General features: G+C 43.9%; 1 protein-coding gene across 1 annotated transcript in view; it reads right to left on the bottom strand.

The window, feature by feature from the left end:
* Positions 1–25051, bottom strand: part of LRGUK (leucine rich repeats and guanylate kinase domain containing) — an 80475-nt gene that overhangs the window by 47028 nt on the left and 8396 nt on the right. Inside the window, exons 2-8 of the mRNA XM_040415748.1 lie at positions 19503–19610; positions 12293–12374; positions 11518–11618; positions 10042–10123; positions 8312–8436; positions 5878–6021; positions 2977–3057 (exon numbers count right to left, since the gene is read on the bottom strand). Of these exons, the coding sequence (XP_040271682.1) occupies positions 2977–3057; positions 5878–6021; positions 8312–8436; positions 10042–10123; positions 11518–11618; positions 12293–12374; positions 19503–19610 (723 nt within the window). The remainder of the gene's footprint in view (positions 1–2976; positions 3058–5877; positions 6022–8311; positions 8437–10041; positions 10124–11517; positions 11619–12292; positions 12375–19502; positions 19611–25051) is intronic.

The following is a 25051-nucleotide window of genomic DNA, read 5'->3' as shown; positions in this document are numbered from 1 at the left end:
CATTTCCTGCAAATGATAGCAATGTGCCATAAACCTATACATGGCTTTGTAAGGCCCCTTTCACACGAGCGAGTTTTCCGCGCGGGTGCAATGCGTGACGTGAACGCACAGCACCCGCACTGAATCCTGACCCGTTCATTTCAATGGGTCTGTGTACATGACAGTTTTTTTCACTTATCATTTCTGCGTTGTGTGAAAATCGCAGCATGTTCTATATTCTGTGTTTTTCACGCAGCCCTGGCCCCATAGAAGTGAATGGGGCTTCAGTGAAAAACGCATTGCATCCGGAAGCAAGTGCGGATGCAATGCGTTTTTCACTGATGGTTGCTAGGAGATGTTGTTTGTAAACATTCAGTTTTTTATCACGCGCGTGAAAAACGCATCAAAACGCATTGCACCCGCGCGGAAACAACTGAACAACTGAACGCAATCGCAGACAAAACGGACTGAACTTGCTTGCAAAATGGTGCGAGTTTCACTGAACGCACCCTGAACGCATCCGGACCTAATCCGTCACGCTCATGTGAAAGGGGCCTATCTGTGGTGCATCACATATTCTGCATCAAGGGGTTGTCCAGGAATCTACCATTGACGGTCTACCCTCAAAATAAGCCATTAGAATGGCAGAGGTGTGACCCTGTTCCGCAATAGCTCCGCCATCCATTGTGTAGTGGACCGAGCTTAATAATGTAGTACTGCTACCATTCACTTCAATAGGGACAGCGCTGCAATTACCAGCTCCCTCCATCACACCGTTACGCAAGCGACTCCCAACACTTCAAGGCAGCGGCTCATTGGCGGGAGTGAGGGGTGTCGGGCTCCCACCAATCCGATATTGATGGACAAATTCCTAGACTACCCCTTTAAAGAATATCAAGACTAAACCGGTCTTAAAAACACATCACAAAACTTTAGATGAAAAAGTTCAAAAAGCATAATAAACACAATATAATAAATCAGAGTAACAAATGCACGTGTAATGTGGATCATAGAATAAAGTAAAAATAATACCCACAGGTACTCTCCAGTATATCCAGTGCACTTTTTTGGCATAGTTGAGTTGCGTGGCCTTGAGATCACTAAACTATGCAGAAAAAGGCGCTGAAAGATTGCAAAACTTATCAATGGCTCAGGTTAGATGCAAAATTTCGTCCAACTTTTGATACTTTTGTCCAGAGGGAGACGTGCTGCCAATCATCGGGCATCTTTCATTTTGATGATGCCAATCAACCAACGAACAAGTCATTGCTCTTTTATTGGCTGATTGAGCCAATTAATGGGAACAAGCGTTCATATTCCAGCTAATTGGGCTGAAACTGTGCGGTTATTCGATATATAAAAATTCTAGTCCTTAGGCCTCTTTCACACGGGCGTTGCGGGAAAATGTGCGGGTGCGTTGCGGGAACACCCGCGATTTTTCCGTGCGAGTGCAAAACACTGTAATGCGTTTTGCACTCGCGTGAGAAAAATCGCGCATGTTTGGTACCCAAACCCAAACTTCTTCACAGAAGTTCGGGCTTGGGATCGGTGTTCTGTAGATTGTATTATTTTCCCTTATAACATGGTTATAAGGGAAAATAATAGCATTCTGAATACAGAATGCAAAGTAAAATAGCGCTGGAGGGGTTAAAAAAAAATATTAAAATTTTTAACTCACCTTAGTCCACTTGATAGCGCAGCCGGCATCTCCTTCTGTATTCTTTCTTTAGGACCTGGGTAAAGGACATTTGATGACGTCACTCCGGTCATCACAAGATCCATCACCATGGTAAAAGATCATGTGACGTACCATGTGATGACCGGAGTGACGTCATCAAAGGTCCTGTAACTGTATTTAATGCTCACCACAGGTCCTATTCAACAAAGGAGACACAAGGAGATGCCGGCTACGCGATCAAGTGGACTAAAGGTGAGTTAAATTATTTTTAATTTTTTTTTAACCCCTCCAGCGCTATTTTACTTTGCATTCTGTATTCAGAATGCTATTATTTTCCCTTATAACCATGTTATAAGGGAAAATAATAATGATCGGGTCTCCATCCCGATCGTCTCCTAGCAACCGTGCGTGAAAATCGCACCGCATCCGCACTTGCTTGCAGATGCTTGCGATTTTCACGCAACCCCATTAATTTCTATGGGGCCTGCGTTGAGCATGCTGCGATTTTCACGCAACGCATAAGTGATGCGTAAAAATCACCGCTCATCTGAACAGCCCCATAGAAATGAATGGGTCGGTATTCAGTGCGGTTGCAATGCATTCAACTCACGCATCGCATCCGCGCGGAATACTCGCCCGTGTGAAAGGGGCCTTACAATCAGCATGGCATGGCTACCATCAGACAGGTGGATGTCTGAATATCAGCTGAACCTTATGATCCTGTCAACATACTTTCTGCATTGAGTTGCCCCATATTATTAGCAGATAAGATGTTTGTATTAATGAGCAGGTATACAGGCTGGCTAAGTGTCCCTATAGCCCTATGTTTAGCCGGTGTTACTTAGGACACAGGGGTACGTGGGTATATACTGTAACTTAGTACTTACACAATAAATATTTTACTAACATAAGTGCCTAACAAATGCAATCACCGAATCTTCTTGTATGTACACACGGGACGGATATGCTGCCATATGGGCCATATGTCCCGGAGAGGCATTGATCGTGTGCAGGGGAGCGCACAGCATCATAGATTACAATGATATTAATGATAAGATCATATGAGTGCGGGACAATAGCCCCGCGGGCGGCCCGACGTGCACAGCATCACTGTAATCAATACCGCTCCGGGACATATGGCCCGCTCACGGACCGCATGTCTCTGAGGGCATACGGTCGTGTGCAAGGGCCCTAAGACTGATCTGATCAACTTCTTTATACTTGCTGACAATGTCTGCAGCTAGGTAAAGTCCAGATACAATATAACAAAGAAACGTGGTATTATAAAGGGAAAATAACCTTCGAATGACAACCCCTACCTGCACTGGATTTTTTAGGAGATTTAGCACATGTAGCAATGGCAGGTCTTCGATGAAAGCAATTTCGCTTATCTGATAAATCTGTCAAAGAAAAAACATTGTAAGAAAGATCACAAACAACCAAGAATAAGAAACATAAATATGGTCATATATGTAAGTGGTTCTATGATCAAGAAGACCACCCTGTAACACAGGCGCTCTCTACCTATGCCTGGAAGCTTAAATACATGGCATTTTATATGGCACTGACAGATTTGTAATACTGCATAGACGATGCATTAATTTGCCTCTAAGAACAAGGTAGACTGGGCCTGACTTTAAAGGGGTTCTCCGGGAATAAAGGCTTTTTCTGTACTGCCCACACCTCCATAAATAGAAGATTTATACTTACCTGCTCCCTGCCGTGCTGGCTCCTGCATGTCCATGTTCCGGTGGGTGGTGCGCAAGCAGCACATCACTGCTGAAGCCAGTTATTGGCTGAGGTGGAGAATGTGACCATGCTCTTGCACCCCTGGATGTAAACTGTCCGGGGATCAGACATGGACATGTGAGAGCCAGTGCGGAGGACCGGAACGACGGGGAGCAGGTAAGCTTGAATCTTCTTTTTATGGAGGCAGTACAGAAAAAGGTTTTATTCCCAGAGAAACCCTTTAATGAGAAAAAAAAAACTGATCTACCAGGAATTTTGAGAGAAAATGCAAAATACACAAGGAGACACAATGAAGGTATGGGGACAAACGATCGCACTAGTGATCATTCATCCCCCATTAGGGATGAGCGAATCGACTTCGGATGAAACATCCGAAGTCAATTTGCATAAAACTTTAAGGGGCGCTAAGCAAAGTGAGGCGATCGCCGCAGGCGGCGCGGCCCTGCTCACAAGTGGGAGGCGACAGCAGGGCACAGGGAGATGAGCTCTTCCATTGTGGAAGCGCTCATCCCCATAGCCATCTGTATCGCCATTCTCAGGACAGCGATACAGATGGATGTGCTGTGAGGCAGGGGACAGGCGTCTCCCTTCCCCGTTCCTCTGATAGGCTGCAGGCCGTCATCGCGCCGCCTGAGCCGTACAGCGCGGGACACAGGCCGGAAGAGGCCTGCATCGCATAGCTGCCATAGATGTAAGTATAAGTCTTTATTTTTTTATATGGTACAATACTGGCTACTGGCACATGATTGGGTGGCCATCTATGGGGGGCACTTGTTACTGGCACATGATTGGGGGGCATCTATGGGGGGCACTTGTTACTGGCACACGATTGGGGGGCACTTGTTACTGGCACACGATTAGGGGGCACTTGTTACTGGCACATTATTTTGGGCCATCAATGGAAAGCACTTCTCACTGGCAGATGATTGGGGGGCATCTATGGGGGCACTTACTGGCATATTATTGGTGGGCATCTATGGGGGCACATCTTACTGGCACATTATTGGGGGGCACTTCTTACTGGCACATTATTGGGTGGAACTATGGGGGCATCTACTGAGGACACAAAGAAGGAGTATTTTATGTGAGGGGCTCTGTATAGGGGCATTTTATACTGGGACACATTATGGTGGGTACTATGGAGAAGGGGGGAGAGGAGTACTATGGGGTCATCTACGGGGGCACTAAGAAGGGGTATTTTATCATTGAAAATTATGGGGGAAAGTGAGGGCATCTACTGAGGCACTATATATGGGGAATGTTATACTGGTACAATATGGGGAGCACTAGGAGGAAGGGGGAGAGGAGAACTATGGGGGCATTTACTGGGGGCACTATATAGGGGTATTTTATACTGGCACATTATGGGGACATTAGCTCAACTGGGGGCATTAAAAGGGGGTATTTTTTCCACTGTCACATTATAAGGAGAATTATTACTACTGGGGGGCATTATGGTGGGCTTTATTACTACTGGGGGTCTATGGGGAATACGATTATAGTATGGGCACTATGGGAGCATTATTACTTCTGGGGCACAGTGGGGCACTGTAGGAGCACTATTACTACCATGTGTGCTCTAGCAGAGAATTATTCCTATTGGTGGGACTTTTGAGAGCACTATTACTGTGGGGGCCCCTTGGCACAGTATCCGCTTACCACAATTATTTTTGGGGGACGTTATGTTTACACTATTAGTGTCAGGGGCACTATTTGCTGGGCACAGTTATTTTAGGGCACTGTGTGCCAATAATTATTGAAGGGCACTATCTGCATGGTACTACTATTATCAGGAAGTTTATCTGTTTCTGCAGTATAGTATTGGGGAGCACAGCGGCACAGTATTGGGGGTGGTAGGATGATTTGTCCAGAAGATGGGAGGATGATGGAAAACGATGATGGAGACGATAAATGGCTGAAAAATGGTGGTCTGGTCTGAAGGTCTGAAAGGAGAAGATGAGGAAAGAGAACATCTACATCAAAGAGACGTCACTGTATGTAAGAGGTATGGGGCGCTGTATTACCCTGTATGTTCCGTAGTGATGGGAGGGTGGACATAGAAGTTAGCCCACATTGGAGCAGCCTGGCCCCAGACTTCAGGTCACACTGTGCGTGTTCTAAATTCTGGGGGCTCACACCCATCTACTACATTATCACTGTGTTATCTGTGGTGTTACATAGGACTGCAGGTGACATCTACTACATTATCTGTAAAAAGGGGCGTGACCACAGGTTGGGGGGGGGCACAATACTTAGCTTGCCCCGGATGCTGGCAAGCCACGCTACGCCACTGCATGTAACTAGGACACGAGCCACCTTGGTTATCAGATCCCTGCACTTTGCTACAGTAATGGATCTGCTGTGTATTTGCATCGCACGGCGCTTCGTCCGACATGGAATTACGGTACGGACAAGATGCTGACAAATGTACTGGGACTTTTTATTCCAAGGTAAATAGTAGTGTCCAATACCTCATTATCCTGAAGGTTGAGAGTCTGCAGAAATTCCAACCCCTCCAGACCTTCCAGACTACTGATCTGGTTACAGGAGAGGTCCAGCGTTTGTAATGAGGCAAGATTTTCCAAGCCAGTGATGTTCTTAATTTGATTTGAAGCCTTGAACATAAAGGTTGTGTTACAATGATAAAAAAAAGAAAGTTTAATCATTTTTTTAACAAGATACTTGCACCAATCTCAACACTGTCATAGAGTGAAGTATTATCTCTTTCAATCGCTTATACAGTCTCATAGACTCTTTCAAATAATATTTCTTAGAAGGTAATGCAATATTTCCCCCTTGTCTGCCGGCTTCTCTATAAGGTTGGTTGGGCACATAACCATTTGAATGCCTGTCTCTCGCCCACTGGTAAATTACATACTGAGGGGGGTGTCCTTTCTCAGAGGGCATGTCTTGTCTGCTGCAGCAAGTGGCAGCTGAAGGATGGAAGTGAAAGAGAAAACAGCAGGGGGCGCTATACAGATAGATTTCATTGAATAACTCATTAGCTATAATATATTTTTTATTAAATGCAATCACAAAGGTATTTAGATGCAGGTACTGGTTTGAAAACTGTAGAATATTACTCGTGAGACAACCCCTTTAAATGTTGAGGGTACACCTCCTAAAAATCTCTCTGTTTCATTGATGGGCAATAGCATATGGTTATCTGGCACACCCATGAGTGTGCAAATATAGTTCCTCATCCTCATGCAAAAAATCTGTACAAACACTAAGGAGCACATTTATTAAGAGTGGCATTTTAGACACTGGTCTTAATAAGCCCCATAGCTGGCGGTGGATCTGCCAGAGTTATGAAGAGGCGCAGGCGTCTCCATAACTTTGGCGCATCCACCACTGCTTCTAAATGTAAGACAGCTTCCTAGCTGTCTTATATTTAGAGCATTTTCTACCTCTAAAACAGGTGTAAAAAAGGGTAAAGGACCTTCCCCCGCCCACTTTTTTTAGACCTGGCGTGGGCACTGGTGCCTTTTACAAGGGAAAAAAAATGTGTGTGAAGGAGACCTAAAAGGTATAAAATAACCACATATTAAGACGATCAATCCTGAAATTTACAGTAAGCATATTAATTCATACAAAAGTATACCCGTGACTTTGCATTACATATGTTAAAGGGATTATCCCATCTTAGACAATGGGGGCATATCGGTAGGATATGCCCCCATTGTCTGATAGGTGCGGGTCCCACCTCTGGGAACCGCACCTACAAGGAGAACGGAGCCGGGGAGAATTGTGGCTGGAAGACCCCGGGTTTCCTGTGGTCTGTCCACCACCAGGTACAGCTCCCCGCCTCTCCCATTGAAGTGAATGGGAGCGCACCGCGCATTCGCGGCCACTGCTCCCATTCATTTCTATGGGGCCGACAGAAATAGCCAAGCCAGTGCTCGGTCATTTTCGGCGGCTCCATAGAAATGAATGGAAGGCGGCTGCGCATGCGCGGTGCGCCCTCCTCAACTTTCTCCGCTCCGTTCTCCTTGTTGGTGCGGGTCCCAGAGGTGGGACCCACACCTATCAGACAATGGGAGCATATCCTAGCGATATGCCCCCATTGTCTAAGATGGGATAACCCCTTTAATGTCAAACATTTCATTTGGGCTTCGATACTCTAGAAATAAAATAACAAATGACACTGTTGATAAATGTCTGCTCAGATATATCCCCACTATAAGCCAGAGAAGAATGTCCATACAAAGAGGGTCTCTCTGGGCTCCTCATTTTTCATATTACTGTAAACATTTGGGTTTATAATAAGTCTACTTTTGTATGCTTTTTTCACAAAAAATTAATTAAAAAAATGTAATTAATTAAAAAAAAAATATATATATATATATATATATATTAAAAAAAATATTGAAAAAGCAAAGAGCGTCTTCTGCTCTCTTGGACATTTACATTTACATGGCTGTCCGTTAATTTGAATGGGCACCATGCAACACTGGGAAAATGTCCAGTCACTGATGGTCTCCCTGGCAATAACAGCTGCTCCACGGGGTAAGTATTGTAACCCCCTATTATGGTCAACCAACACGACAAGTAGCACCCCTTCAACTGAGGTGCTTAGCCCATTCACCTCTCCTGATGATCCTCAGCAGCTTCTTCCTGTCGATCCATGTCAATCACTAATTGTACAATTCTAGTTCCTTAAACAAACTCCAAACCTGGATCCTCCTTTAGCCTGGCAACGAAAATGGGCTCTAAGACCATAATGCATGATGGTTTCCCGCTCTACTGCAGCTGGCACACCCACTACCTTTGCTCCATCAATCCCAATAGACTGTTAGCTTCTGTTTCTATTACTAATAACTTGTTAATCCAGCTATCATCAGGCCCCGATGTGTTATACGCTCCATCATATTATACATCAGTTATAATCTGCATAATGCGTACCAGGCTCAGGGTTCTGATGGGCAAGTCACCAAACCCGCTGATGGTATAGATATTATTGTGAGCCAAGCTGACGTGTTTCAAACTGGTGCATTTTTCCAAGCCTATGATTTCTTGTATGTTATTATCTGACAAGAAAAGAAGTTAAGGGAATAACACTTATAGGTACAGGTAGTAAGACCATATTTTAAAGCTAGGAGATTGTCTTGATAGAATTTATAGCCATACGTTTTGCATTAAAGGGGTTATCCAACCCCTAAAATCACCCGGGCCGCTCACACACACAATGTACTTACCCCGTTCCCCAGCACCTGCGTCGCTTCTGAAGCCTGCACAGCCGCCGCTGTATCTCCCCGTCACGTGGATGAAAACATCTGGCAGCCAATAGCAGGCTAGGGAGACTCGTCCCCGTCTGCTATTGGCTGCCCCCCCCCCCCCCCCTCCCGACGCTTGATGGGAGATGCAGAGATGCAGCAGCGGCTGTGCAGGCGCCAGAAGCAATGCATGTGCTGGGGAGCGAGGTAAGTACATTGTGTGTGAGGGGCACGGGCATATGGAGGGGCATTTCAGCGGTCGGATAACCCCTTTAAGTCCCCCTAAGCTGTTTTAGTTATGTTACTTCGAGGATGATTTTCTAACACATGGAGATTTTTATATAGAAATAAACAAGATACAATAACTAAATAAATAAGTCGTCTAAGGCTAGTTTCACACCCGCAGTGTGAATTCCGGGAGGCTGTTACGGTAGACAATGTCACAAATTAGCCGGACACAAACTGCAGCCTGTAGCAGTTTGTGTCCGGCAGATTCTCTGCACTGCCTACATGGACCACATCATGGAGCCAGCGAGCATTCTGTCGTCCTCCAGCAGATTCCGGCAGGCTGTTCTTTGCCAGAATTCACACAACAGGTGTGAAACTAGCCCAACGTGCCGAGTGATATGACACAATTCTATGTGCCTTATAGAGCCTCAAAAATGGAGTAAAACACTGAAAGCGGCAGGGGAGAAAAGTGGTATGACTTTTACAATTATTTTATTACATTTTCTGCTGCTACCTGAGTTCTAATTTAAAGGGGTTATGCAAATGAAAATACAGTACATGATCTCTTTCTTACAAGGCTAAAGCCAGCCCAATACATTGCTCCAATTGCTACGTTACATTTATTTTAAACTGTCAGCTCAGGAGGTGTGTCCTTTCTCATGGGACGTGTCCTTTCTCATGGGACGTGTCCTTTCTCATGGGACGTGTCCTTTTCCAGAGGGCATGTCTTTCCTGCTGTAGCTCTTTCCCTGTAACTGCCACAGCTTCTAACAGCAGATACAGCTAAAGATTTAAACTGAGCATGTGTGACCACCTCAATGAGGTGGACAGAGAAAAAAGGAAAATAAAAAACAGCAGGTGGCACTATACAAATAGATTTCAGTGAATAACTCAGTGGATATACTAAATTTTTTATTACATGCAATTAAAAATTATTCAGAACCAGGTGCTGGTTGGAAAAATGTAAAACATTTTTTGTGGGACAACCTCTTTAACTCACACAACCTCTTTAAAATTTTAGTATGCTACATTTGTTTACTTAGGGAATAATATTACACCTCCATTATATTATCTGAGCTGTGAGTGGTAATATCACAAATTATATAGAGAATGGTAAGTATCAAAGTGATATTTTATATTTCTTCAGCCGTACGAAGTCAGATAAATTCAGTGTAGTTACAAAAAGGATACTATTTAGTAACAGTGTTGTCAGAGATCTGTATGCTGATAAATCCTTCATACTGGTTATATTATTGAACGACAAATCCACTACCTGAAAAGAAAAGGTGAAATAAAATTATGCCTTGGTACATAGTAAGGCCTCATGCACATGACCGTGGTGTGTTTTGGCATCATGCACACGACCGTGGTGTATTTTGCGATCTGCAAATCGCGGATCCGCAAAGCACTTTGCGGAACTGCACGGACAGCAGCCTTTTCTTGTGCACAAAGAGCGGACAAGAATAGGACATGTTATATTTTTTAAGCAGGGCCACGGAACGAAACAACAGATGCGGACAGCACACAGAGTGCTGTCTGCATCTTTTGCGGCCCCATTGAAGTGAATGGGTCCGCATCCGAGCCGCCAAAAGGGCGGCTTGGATGCGGACCCAAACAACAGCCGTGTGCATGAGGCCTTAGTCAAACACAGAAATCGCTCACCACCTTCCCACATGTATATAGATAGTTGCTCCCCAAATCAATGAACACAGGAAGTGATTGCTGGCTTCCAGTCGTCAATCCACCATAGAAGATAAAAAAGGTTTGCCTGCGCTACTTGGATAAAATTCCTTATTTATTTAACGTGTATCTGAGTTTTCATAAAAAAAGTTTGCATAACTGCTGTGCTTCATTGTAGAATCATAACAGTAAAGCAGCAGGTCTTTTTGAAGTTTCCCTAATGTCTTCCTCAGCCATATTATTCCCTGTTTCACTTGTACAGCTAGATGCATTTCTCTCACAAGCAGGGGATGTCACCCTTCTATGAAATCTGCCGGTACAGTACTGCTGTGACCTCACTTCTCACTATGTTTGTTTTCTTCTAGGGAGCTCAGAAAGCTGACAAGAAGGGAGAGATTGGACTTACAGACACACTGGAGCTTCTCTGTTCTTCTGAATCTGTGTAGAAGCAGTTCTTATATCAGGCTCAGGAGCTCAGCTAGCTCTGACATGCCCCCATTTCCTGTGAACTGTCTTCTGCATCTCCGTTACTAGGGACGGATCTTGCCTGACAACAGGCAGTATACTGCAAATTAGGTGGAAGACCCCTAGTCGTCATGTTGACTTCATAGCTTTTTTTTTGCTCAGGTGGATGCAGGTAGGTTTTTTAAATGTAAATGAAGTGATTTACGGTAGAAATTTGCTAGTTACACCACTCTATATTGAATGAAATTGTGTGAACGTACAGTGACTCATTAAATTCCATTAAAATCACAACAATCACAATTGTGCGATTTTTGGGATTTTAATGGAATTTAAATAAATAAGGAAGTTTTATTTAAGCAGTGCGGAGAAGCCCTTTTTTCTTCTATTATTTTACATACTGTAAATATACCATATACAAAAAGAAATGCCTTGTACAATTTGCTTGTATGATGACTATATATGTACAGAATCTATCTTAATCAGCGGCACTGTTACCTTTTACCTGCACTGCGTCGTGCTTACCATCAGATTCTTGGGGGGGTTGAAGTCGAAGAACGTGCTCAGCCTATTCTTTGAAGCATTTAGCTCAGTCAAGTATGGCATGTAACTGACACAAGACAGATCTAGAGACAAATGAAAACACCCATATGAATTCATATTTGCTATATATATGTCATCGTTCTTTCTTTTTGGATGCATGTAAGAGGTGGTTGGTACGTCTTTTATACCACTGCGGATGCACTGAGGGAGAGTCATAATAACTAGTATAAAGGAAGAGTGGAGGAGAGCCTCCTCGAAACAAATCCAGAAATGAGAGATGTAATAGAAGAGTGCTGTATACCACCGTCTGACAATATGACAGCTTCCTAACAGATCACAGGTCAAAGGCACAGCATGAGACACTCTACCAGCTCTTCAAGTAACTGCACCCCATCAATTTCATAGAAAATTATTCTACGCCTAGGTTTACACTGTCAGGTTTTCTAGAAGGATACATATAAAGAGGCTGAGTCTTCACTTTATGAATCCACTCCTGTCTTTAGCTTCAAAAGCTGCAAGAAAAACCTGAATGTGTAAACCCAGCCTAATTTTGAAGTTGTTAACAGTCATTAAAGTTCATTACAGGCAGAAATTTAGGACAGACCCCTGTACATATCCTGATAGCTTGAGTCTACTGGGTGTAAAGCAGTGGAGCAGAAAACTCATTTCCACATATTCCCCCGTCAGATGACTTCACGTTCACTTCTCTGCAGATGTAGCTTGGTTTCTATCCCCTACAGTGGTCTAAGATACATACCAGTGATGTCATTGCAGGACACATCCAACTTCTGTAGGTGGATGTAACTACAGAGAATCTGGATATTGTGTAATTTACGATCCTGGGGATAAGAATAGAATGATAAAAAACAAGATGGAAATGACATGAGACAATGCAGGACATCTATAACTCCATTATACGTATGTATACTATATGGAAAAAAGTATTGGGACACATCTCTTAGTCATTGACTTTCAGTCAGTCCCATTACCACAGGTGTATAAAATCCAGCCCCTAGCCATTCAGTCTGCATTTACACACATACGTGAAAGAATGGGTCATTTTAAAGAACTCATGGAATTTCCTCGTGGTACTGTAATAGGACGCTACCGCTGCAACAAGTCAGTTCATGAAATTATACAAGGGGGTAGTATATATATGCCAGTGTCCATGTCCTATGGATTATATAGGAAAAACGGTTAGGGAAGTCAGACGGCGGATTTGTGAGCACTTAAATGATGTGGCCAAGAAAAAAATCACCCCAGTCGCAACACACATCAATGATATCCACGGCGGCGATCCCAACTGTCTCAGTTTCTCTATACTGGAGGCTATCCCCCCTTCCCCAAGGGGTGGCGATTGGGATCGTAAAATTCTCCAAAAAGAGTGTGTCTGGATCCACCGTTTTAAATGCCAGGCACCCCTTGGCATTAATGAAAGGCTCACCTTCTCATGCTTCTTATGAACAGGTCAGATGGAATATGTGCTCAGTGTGCTCTCCCTGAACACGGATGAGCCTACTTGGTGAAGATATAGGTAAAACACAAATAAAACAGAAAGTCAGTCCTGCGTCTCAACACGGACAGTTACTTGCGCTGCTGCTGGTCCCGGGTTCGTGTGGTAGGTTTCACACTGGCAAAGTCAAGTTCATAGGTTTTGGAACCGCGCTGCTGGGAGCTATGTATTCCGGTCACAGGTGGATGATACAAGGGTGTCAGCCCCTCTCCTCGACAACCAAAGGATATGGTCCTCCCAGACCTCCTCCTCTACAGGGTTTAAGGGGATAGGCAAGATAGTGAAGCACCCTTGAGAATGTTGTTCTAAAAGGTTTTATTCTACTTACAACAGGTCAGTAGACAAAAGGCATAAAAATACAAGATGATCGTCACGTTCCTGCCCGACCCGGGTTTCGCTACCTCGCTTCTTCAAGGGCGAAGAAGCGAGGTAGCGAAACCCGGGTCGGGCAGGAACGTGACGATCATCTTGTATTTTTATGCCTTTTGTCTACTGACCTGTTGTAAGTAGAATAAAACCTTTTAGAACAACATTCTCAAGGGTGCTTCACTATCTTGCCTATCCCCTTAAACCCTGTAGAGGAGGAGGTCTGGGAGGACCATATCCTTTGGTTGTCGAGGAGAGGGGCTGACACCCTTGTATCATCCACCTGTGACCGGAATACATAGCTCCCAGCAGCGCGGTTCCAAAACCTATGAACTTGGTGAAGATATAAATCAGGATAAAAAGACTAGGATACCTTTAGTATCCTAAAATTACATTTTAAGCGCTATTCATCAAATATACGCTTAGTGGTGGCTTTTATCTTGGGCATGCACCGCAAGTGAAATATTGTGTAACATCTCTTTCTTTATCAAGCTATGGCTCATACCGACCTCCCCCCCCCCCCATATGCTCCATTATCCTCAATATATAATCAATCTAATGCCATCTGCACTGATCCAGCTGAATATGAGTCACTCGTCTCTATAGGTTACTCCCTAATAACAATGTCGCTTTGTGGATATATGAGACTGCAACGCACTGATTATATGCAGTATTATTATATATTAATTTAACCTCATCACCGGATAATCCTCCACCTATCTAGTGAATTGATATTACAGATGGAATGTCTTTTGAACCTTGTACCTGATGGAATAGGGCGATGCGTTCCACAGGATCGGATGCCATTGGTGTTTGCGATCCATTTGATGGAGGAGGCGCGGCTTATTGCTGGCTAGAATAGATTATAAGCCGGCAGTATCTAGGAACCGGATGTGACGTCCGGCTGCGTTCCATTGGACGGAAGTGCGGTACACGTGCGGTCCATAGATCGGAAGTGATGCAAGCAGAGACCTTATGGAACCGGAAGTGACGCGATTGGCGTTCTGAAAGCGCCAGATCCAAATCAGCTGAGGAGGGGATATTTAGAGAGGTAGGCAGTTCGGTTTGTGTATCCATCTGGAGACATAGGAAGTTGTCGGAACGCCAGAGAAATGTAAGTGGGGACCGTTTGGTCTGCTTTTGATTGACTTATCTGGACTTTGGCATGAAATGGAATTTTACACTATATGTTTTTTCAGTCTTTGGATAATATGGCCTCATCTAAATGGGCTTTTGACCAAGCTGGCAGACCAGGAATATAAGTAAGTGACCCCTATTGGGTTGAAATACTGGTAACCTTACATGAGGGCTTATTTTGATACATCTCTAACTTTCATTTACAGGTGGGATATATCTAATGGTCCGCTTGGTCCCACATATACATCAGCATCTGCGTATCCGATCCTATGTCCTCCACATGTATCATGAGTATATCTTTTGACTATTTATCTATGTAACGGTTTACCCATGACTGTCTTCTGACCCCCTGATGAACCTAACAATAGGGGAAACGTGTCGGGGTACTGATGAGAAATAGCCTGGAAACATATTGTCATCAAAATATTCCTTCTAGGCTTCTCATAACGGTGCTGTAGGATTTATCTTTCCCTCTGCACTTTTATATAATCTGTCTCAGTTTTTCATCTATGTGGGCTGTGATCTCCACAGGCATCGATTGGCTGTGACACAGTTAATGTCCGTTATCTATGCGGGACAGCCAGATATCGCTTATTGAGAGGAGGGTATATGTAGGGCAGTCAGTCCAGAAACAAGGACGGGGAGTCTCCACCATCAGGGGACGTCCCTGGGCTGAGCAGTGATTCGGGTGAGAGTAGGGACAGGTTAGACATCTACACACTCCCCTGTATACTGCCTTATGTACACCATACCTCTATAACCAGATCACTGGTTGGTTATCCCGTGTAAACAGTGTTTATATCTGTATATCGTTTGTTTCACAATTTTTTTCACTGGTGAATCACAAAGGTGGTTTTATTTTATTTGACTATATCAGTAAAAGTTACGTTTAAAAGGGTCAACTCTGCTGGAACTTTCTCAACTTCTGTAGGTGGATGTAACTACAGAGAATCTGGATATTGTGTAATTTACGATCCTGGGGATAAGAATAGAATGATAAAAAAAACAAGATGGAAATGACATGAGACAATGCAGGACATCTATAACTCCATTATACTTATGTATACTATATGGAAAAAAGTATTGGGACACATCTCTTAGTCATTGACTTTCAGTCAGTCCCATTACCACAGGTGTATAAAATCCAGCCCCTAGCCATTCAGTCTGCATTTACACACATACGTGAAAGAATGGGTCATTTTAAAGAACTCATGGAATTCCCTCGTGGTACTGTAATAGGACGCTACCACTGCAACAAGTCAGTTCATGAAATTACTTCCCTCCTAGATATTCCATCAAGAACAGTGCAGCACAATATTAACCCAAAAGCAGCCCCTCTGTGGTTGCCATCAATAGACGCCGTTTTCTTTTCTTTCCTCCTCCTCCTCCTCCTCCAGTTCTCTCTGATTAAGGGGGGAACGAACTCTCCTTAGGGAGAGAGCACCTCAATCAGTGTGAGGAGACTTATAGGCCATACATGCTCCTCTGGAATTCTGGGAAGGAAGAAATGCAAATGAGCTCTTAACAAGCTCTGTCTCTAATGCCACCAGATGTAAGGCAGCTATCCTATAAGTCAATGTTTAGCTCTTAAAATAAGCCTTGAGACATGACTTGGATATTAAATAAGCCAGCACCTCATCTGCAGAAAGCTTATTTAATATCCAAGTCATGTCTCAAGGCTTATTTTAAGAGCTAAACATTGACTTATAGGATAGCTGCCTTACATCTGGTGGCATTAGAGACAGAGCTTGTTAAGAGCTCATTTGCATCCCTTCCTTCCCAGAATTCCAGAGGAGCATGTATGGCCTATAAGTCTCCGCACACTGATTAAGGTGCTCTCTCCCTAAGGAGAGTTAGTTCCCCCCTTGCTCGGACACAGGCCTCTCACCCAGTTAGGCCCGTACTCTCTGCTCTGCACTGATGAGGGGCAATCGCCCCGAAACAGCTGTCTGCAGATGAGATGCTGGCTTATTTAATATCCAAGTCATGTCTCAAGGCTTATTTTAAGAGCTAAACATTGACTTATAGGATAGCTGCCTTACGTCTGGTGGCATTAGAGGCAAAGCTTGTTAAGAGTTCATTTGCATCCCTTCCCTCTCTGATTAAGATATGGTGCAGGGACTTAGGAGGTGAGACGCAGGCCACAGCAGTTGAATTCAGGAGAGCGGTCTCCGGCTGGGTACATAAGTAGTAGTGATGAGCAGCATAGGCAATATTCAAATTCGCGATATTTCGCTAATTGTTGGCCGAATATTCGCCATAAATTAGCAAATTCAAGAACTCGTGATCTCCAGTCTTTATTAACTCAATTGAGAAAATAGGCAATGTAATATATTCGCGATAGATTTGTGATTAGAATATTCAACACTATTCGCGAATACGAATATATAGCACTATATTCTAAATATTTGCAAATTCTCGAAGTGGCGATATTTGCGATTAAAATTTGTGATTCGAATATTCGCTCTCAACACTAATAAGTATCTGATTCTCACAGTGTTAATTACCGCTGAGAGCTCAATATGTACCAGGCCAGTGGCAGAGAAGAAGGACTTGGGTGGCGCTCTGGGCATCAGCCCACCAGGAACTTTCTCTGTAGGGTCTATGGCCAATCCGTCCCTGCTGCCTCTTCTAACATAAAATAATATAGGTTCTTTCTAGTGCTGAAAGTGGAAGATAACTGGTGTGTCCTAGACGTCTGCTGACAAACCAGCTTTGGGCTGTCTGTAAAGGCGCCTGTACATGGTGCAGCCCATGTGCAGTAACCTCATGTGGATGACTGCTAATTGCCGGGCTGCAGCTATATTTGCAACTTAAGACATGGCAAGTGCAGGTGCAGCTCTGCAATTTGGGGTAATACGCATTTACCATGGCAGGTTTTAAAGCCAAAACCAGAAGTGGTAATCTGACCAAAAGCCTGAATGGAACGTTAAAACAAAAACAAAAAAATGTTTTATTTAACCAATAAATCCTATAAAACCATGGGGTATATAACCCAGATTAAATCTCAAAATCAGGCTGGAGGGGGTTAAATCAGGAGTGTGAGGTATATGGATATTAACCCACACCACTCTATATCGCGATGATGTATTAGAGGGTAGGGATGCTGAACGCTTGAGATACTGATAGGTTATTGCCCTTTTATGTGGCCCTCTCACTATAGTATTGGACCTTTGTACAATACAATCAAGTTTTATAGAAAAGTCATTTTTGGGGTGACACATTCCAAAAGATGTACCGGGTATGTTCTGAAATTGAAATTTTCTATGAAAAACGTCATAGGAGTGTTTGTTTTTGCACGATCAGTTGGAGGTTTTTTGGGTACCATTTTGCATTTATGTATTCATTTAGTTATTTTTACGCCAAGGACTGTGCACTGTAATAATACGTCACATTTATTATCTCAGGTCATTACGTCTGCAGTGGTGTCCTACATATATATTTGACTCGTTTTTTTTAATGAAATTTGGTGATGGGGGGAGTACTAAACTTTAAATTGAATGTCATTTTTTTCCAAGTCCACTAACGGACATTAAGCTAGGAACATTTGATCACATACATATAATCCAGGCCATACAGTGTAATAACAACAGGCTACCTATGTGGTCACACCCCCGGTGCAGACCAGTACGTCATGGCGATCGGGAGAAGGGGCGTCGGGGTGCGTTCCATTCTTTACAGCATTTGGCGGTGACATTCTCTGCTGTCTTGCCAATTTGTGCAATAAAAGAAGCCGAGAATCTTTTCAGGCTTTAGGATACTGTCTGTCTAGTTGTGGGATTTGTGCAGAACATTAGAATTCCTCACTGGGCCTCTGGTGAGAAGAACATTCCCTGGATGGAGATATCGGAGGCTCTGAGAGCACATTTCGGATAAAACATTCTCCTCTATTTCCAATATAACAATAACAGCAGGAGCTTATTATGTCCCATGATCCCTCATGTATTTTTCTTCTGAGCACAGCGTATGTCAGCAGAGGACACTATCTTGGAGCATGATGTGACAAGATGACGCTGAAAGCCACATTCTAGCTGCATTAAACAGTCCACATCTTCCGAGGGCTGATTGGATATTATTACTTATGTTTGACAGTCTGCTGCATTGAGATCCCAGCCGCAGAGCTCAACTGCTTTTCAAGCGTCCATAGTTGGACCCTGGAGCCGTAGATGATCTTTTTGTTCCTTTAATTTTGAAATTGTTAATGTACATTTCATACATTTAGAAAGCAGCTGTACCTTTAGCGTGCCTTGACAAAAAGAAACACTCTTGAAGAACTGCAGGATTAACTGGTGACTTACGTGAACTGACCCTGCCGTTTTGCTAAAAATCTGTACTGAACAGCTCCAGGGCAAGCACGCAAATGAAGTGGTCGCTGAGATTTAAATTTTTTTTTTAGATATGTTACGGAGACAGATCCAAAGTTTTGAGGGTCTGAACGATGAGACCCACACCGATTGCTAGAACGAGGAGAGAGAAGCACGCACATGATGTAGAAGACAGAATTCAGACGGGCTCTTCGACTTCTATTGAGCCCGTCTCCTGTAGCGCAATATAACAGCGTTTTCTCTCCTTGTTTTAGTGATCGTGAGGGTCTCAGCGCTCAGACCTGCACCTATCAAAACTCTTCATATGTCTCTATGACATATCCAAAGTTTTACAATGCCATAAATAACCGATGGGAGAAGGTCCCACCTTTCGGTGCCCCATCAGGATTCCCCTGACCCCCATGGTGGTGATGTGACTGGTTACTGCATCTCTATGGATGTTATGGAAACAATCAGGTTTGCTGGCTGTTTATGTAACTCCAGGAGACCATAGACTTGGCTCGAGAAAGCCACCGCAGCTCAACATGAGGACCATCCTCTCGATGCCTGCAGCAAGGTAGGCCTTGGGAGCCACATTCTCACAGACTTTTGTGGCATACTGTAACATTAACACAGCAGATACTTACCGATAGGTTCAAATGTAGATAAACTTGCTCACTTCCAAGAGCTGAACGACCAAACATAGAGAGTCCTTCAGAAATCATTTCCTCCTTCAGCACACCATCAAATTGTTCCTAAAAGGTGAGAATTTACATCTGTTCACATATTTGCTGATATAGAGTTAATTTATCCCTATGTGTAATAGCAACAATTACAACAATATGCTGCTATGGACGCATTCGATGAGATTTTTTTCATACCTTAGTGGTTACCTTGAGGTAAAGAAAAAGTTTCACTAAATTTCAGTCCGTAATCTTTATTCCTTCATGTTCAGATCCCCAGTAATACACGTGGGAGTTATGTGCATTCTGGAGGGTGCATTTGTGTTTGCTGTCCTAGTATGTACACTAGAGATGGCCTTTCAGTTCACCCGGCGTTCGCTTCATGCGTTCGCCATTCGCCGAAAATGTGAGCATATGGCGATGTCCGCCAATGCCATATTCTTTTGCATTGCGCCAAACTTTAACCCATGACACATCCATCAGGTCGGACAGGACACCGAATTGAGACATTTCAGCACATGGACATACCCCCTACCTTATAAATAAACCTGATCTGGCAGCCATTTTACATTCAGTCTTTTGCCAGTGTAGGGAGAGGTTGCTGTGTGGAGCAGGGACAGGCTGTTAGGGACACCAAACGCTAGCTAATAGGGCCACAAAAGTCATGTTAAGGACTGGTATAGGTGTGCTATCGATAGGTGTGACATACTGAGGGGTGTGATTGAGGTGTTCTATATACCTGAAAATTGCCTAGTAATTTGATTTTTATTAGATTATATTATCACATGGGTTTTAACATAATTTGCTATTCGAAATTAGTGACTTTTAAAAATACCTTTATTTAGTTATAGTGCGGGTATAGGTATGCATATACCAACAGAGTGTACTACAATTTCAAAAGGATTATATATAAATTTCTTTTGACAGGGGAGTAGTGACCCCTAGCTAAAACGTATGTTAGTGACACAAAAACTATCAGTAAACTACGGCGGTTCGAGGATCAAAACAAAAATTAGTACATGGTCTGAGGAGAAAAGGGCAGGGCAGACAAGATGCTTACCCTAAAGGCCCTAAAACCTGCTCAGCCCAGGGTAACCCCTCTGATGGTGGAGGTTCCCTGTCCCCGAACCTAAAACTGTCAAGTCCCTAGGTTGACCCTAACCGGGAAAAGGTAATAGATATACAGTAACGGTATCAAAAAGAATATACCGGAGGGAAAAGGTGGTTCAGATAGCCAGGGTCGCCACCTGTCCTCTCCGAAATTCAAACAATACATATAATGAATACAAAAAGTGAGTGGAAGGGGGTCCAGATATTCGGGGGATCACCATTCCTCTCCAGTAAACAGTACGCACATTTTAAAATATACACATCTTATAACTCAGACCTCAACGCGTTTCACCTGTATAGATTCAGGCTCATCAGGAGGTAGATAGAAATTTGGACAAACGTCCAGCAATGATATAGATGTGACCAATGATGCGAAAGCGATAATATAATAAACCGATACTTAGCTAAAGATGTTCAGACGGAGGGAGCGTAGATATAGCATTACCAGAAGGCAAGATAACTACATCAACACGTGATACCTAGAAAAATGTATATATAAAGGGGACACTTCAGTATAATATAAAGTAGCCACTCACAACTCTATAGAAAGTTCTCACCAATTAGAGAGATAAATCAGGACTTACATAGTGCTGGTGCTGGCCAATACCTCCCCCAGTAGCCTGCTTTGGGCCCAGGTGAGGTGCCAGTGAGAATAGAACCCATTTATAGGGTCTTAATCAGTGCGTCCGGACGCCGGAAGAGCACTTCCGGTCTCCTGGAACGCATAATGGAACGCAAGGCGCTTCCGGTTTGCGTCACTTCCGGCGCCGTGGAACGCATCGTGAGCCGCATAGGGCCTGATGCCGGCGCCGGAAGGCAGCAGAGGCCGTGCTGTCAATGCAGCTTTGATCCTAGGGGGTTTAGGTTAAATGAGCGGCCCGTATGTTAACACTGAAAGTAACGGTTATGAGTAGGGATGTCCCAAATACAGCTGTGCTAGCCGATAGAGAAGACTATAACCTGGGGGCACAGTTATTTAAGGAAAACCTTCAGCAAAGACCCCCAATGAGACAGAAATGAATCACAGAGCAAACGATATATAATAATAAAGGATAACAACCAAGATACACAAAAACCTGCCTCTTCATTAATATTGATAGAGTTTGAGAGGTAACAGGTAGCATTTAAAGATATGGGGAATCAGTCTTGAATAACCCCCTTTTTTACGTGGTGCTTTCCGCACTGATCGGCACAGAGACCATGGGTCACATACCAGAGATACTTGGAAGATAAATTACTGAGGAGCGTCAAAAATTAAACACAAGACAGGGAGAGTATTAAATAAAACATGCAAAATTGAGTCTTTCATTGAGACCGAGGGGGGACTGGGATTGAAAGCGGTATATCCAGGAGGACTCTTTTTGAAGAATCCTTCTGTCCCAGTCGCCCCTCCTCTCGGGAAAAGGGACCACCTCCAATACCGAGAAACGAGCCAAGCTCACATCTCCCTTGTGGCAATTATTAAAGTGATGAGCCACCGGGGTATCCTTCGATTTTTTAATATCGTTCAGATGTTCACAGATTCTTCTCCGTAATTCCCTCTTAGTTTTGCCAATGTAGTCGAGGGGGCAACTACATTGGCAAATGTAGACGACGCCTTTGGTTTTACAGTTGGCGAAGTCACGAATCGCAAAGGATCGTCGGGTCACCGAGCAGATTATTGTTTTAGATGGATTTATGAAGTTACACGCTTTGCAGGAACCGCACTTGAAGACACCAAGGGGCCTACGGTCTAGCCATGTGCCTTCTCTCTTTGGGCCTTCGTAATGGCTATGGACTAACCGATCTCGCAGGCTTCTCCCTTTTCGGTAAGTTACCTGCGGATAGTTCCTAATCACCTGTGTTAGGTCAGGGTCCATAGTTAAAATGGCCCAGTGCCTTCTCAGTATAGACACCACTTCGCCATTCCCAGTGTCGAAAGTAGAGATGAGACGTATCAGATGGTCGTCCGTATCTCTCAGTCTTGGTATCAAGAGCTCATCTCTATTCTTAGACTCAGCGAGCTGAAAGGAGTCCCTAAGGATCCTAGAAGGATAACCCCTTTCTCTCAGTCTCTTCCTGAGCTTTCCTGACTCTTGATAAAAATTGCCTCCTGACGAGCAGTTTCTGCGAATTCGCAGATATTGTCCCCTTGGGATCCCTTTTTCAACTGCGATGGGGTGGTGGCTCTCCCAATGGAGGATACTATTGGTTGCCGTGGGTTTCCGAAAAACTGATGTAATAAGTGTACCCTCTACTTTACTCACCACCACGTCCAGAAAGGTGATCTGCTCTAATTGGGTTTCATAGGTGAAGCTCAAACCGATGTCATTATGATTAAGGGTATCAATAAAACTGTGGAAAGCTGGAATACTTCCTTCCCAGATCGGGAAGACATCGTCGATATAACGAGTCCAAAAGGAGATGTTTTCGCTCCACCATGGGTGCTGATCTGGGAAAACAACAGTATCCTCCCACCAGCCCAGGAGGAGATTCGCATAAGTGGGGGCACAGGAATTCCCCATTGCGGTCCCCCTGAGCTGGTGGTAGAAGGAGCCGTTAAACAGAAAAAAATTATGGGTAAGGATATACTCCAGTAATTGCAAGATGAAACCGTTATGTGCAATAAACTGGGTTCCTCTAGTGTTCAAATAGTAATTCACTGCTAGGATTCCCTTGTCGTGTGGAATCGAGGTGTAAAGCGATTCCACATCGATGCTCGCCAAGATACTTTTTGGATTTATCGTGAGGGTTTCGATTTTGCGGAGAAAATCCATAGTATCACGGGTGAACGATGGAAGACTAGAGACAAAATCACGGAGTACCTTATCAAGGTAGATTCCACCGTGATGCGTCAATGAGTCAATACCCGAGACAATGGGACGCCCTTTCAAGGGGTGTATCCCCTTGTGGATTTTTGGAAGGCAGTAGAAGGTAGCCGTTTGAGGGGTTTTTGGAAGGAGAAAATCAAATTCAGTCTTACTAATGACACCCTGTTGAAGACCCTGACCGAGGATTCCAGTAAGGTCACTACGGAATACCTCCGTTGGGTCTGCAGGGATTTTTTTATAATTGTTTTTGTCATTTAGTAAGGTCAAACACATTGATTGGTATTTGTGGTGGTCCAGAAGTACCAGATTACCACCCTTATCTGATTGTTTGATAATCAGGTCTTTGTTATTTTCTAGGTTCCTCAGGGCCTGGAACTCTGATGCCGAAAGGTTTGAATGAAGGGGCATACCCTGTATTTTCTCGATGTCGGCAATCACGAGGCGTAAGAAAATATCAATATGCTCCGTACTAACCGGGGGTGGCAACCTAGTACTTTGTGGCCGCAATTCAGTAAAGGGGCCTTTTCCTGGGACCCTGGTTCCCTCTTCGCTGAGTTCCATTAAATTTTGGAAATCTCCAAAATCATCAGGGTTGATTCCCAGGTCCAAACATGTTTTTTTATTGTGATTTTTGAAAAATTTGTGCCATTTCAGTTTTCTGGCGAATAAATTCAAATCCTTTACCCAAGTAAAGGTATCATGTTTGGTTGTCGGCACAAAAGATAGGCCTTTCTGGAGTAAATTAGTCTCAGCGGGGGTCAGGTTGTACTCTGACAGATTAATTACCTGCAGCTGATCAGTCAATTGTTTCGACTGCGGTCCCTTAGTTGGTAGGCGGCCTGGCCCTTGGCTAAAAAAGAAGAGGAAGATGAAGATGAAGGAGGGTTGAGATCTACTGACGGGGCGGCAGCAACAGTATTGTTTATAGGCAAGCCTTGATAAGGGATACACTGGGAGGTATTGTCCATTTGTGTACGGTATTGTGGTCCTGGTGGTCCGGATCCTCTGTTTCCGGATCCCCGTCCTCCCCAGTAGTTGGCCCTCTGCCCCCTCGAACCTCTCCATCTTTGACCCGACCCTCTCCCTTTTGAGTAGCGACCTCCTCTAATGGTTCCTCGTGTGTAGGACACACCGGTAATTTCTGAGTCTGAGAATTCCTGATCAGAGGATGATATCTCTGACTCAGTCACCGAGTTTTTTGTACTCAAAGAGGTGTATGCTCTATTGTCTCTAAATTCACCCAAATCCTTGATAAACTGACGATGTTTTCTCTCCTTGATGAGGTTCTGAAACCTTTTAACGGCTGATTGTAAGGAGGATTCCCGTTTGTCAAAATCGGGATCTGATTCAAATTTTAGTGCTGACTCAATGAGTCCCTTTAGTTTGGATGCTGTACTCTCAAAGATTTGTTTTTCCTCAACAAGGAGGAGTGACATCAGTCTAAGGGAACTAATTGTGATCTCTTCTTCCCACTTGGTCACGAATTCTGGGGACTGAACACGTTCTGCTGGTCTAAGAGGGATACGTAGGCCTCTTGGCACGATTTTATTCTCCAAATAATTTTCTAGGGACTTGATTTCCCACCACGATTTG

The sequence above is a fragment of the Bufo bufo genome, chromosome 1 (genome assembly GCF_905171765.1).
Source record: "Bufo bufo chromosome 1, aBufBuf1.1, whole genome shotgun sequence".
NCBI classification, from domain to species: Eukaryota; Metazoa; Chordata; class Amphibia; order Anura; family Bufonidae; genus Bufo; species Bufo bufo.
Note: the sequence above shows the minus strand (reverse complement) of the source record. Positions and strands in the feature narration are given on the sequence as shown.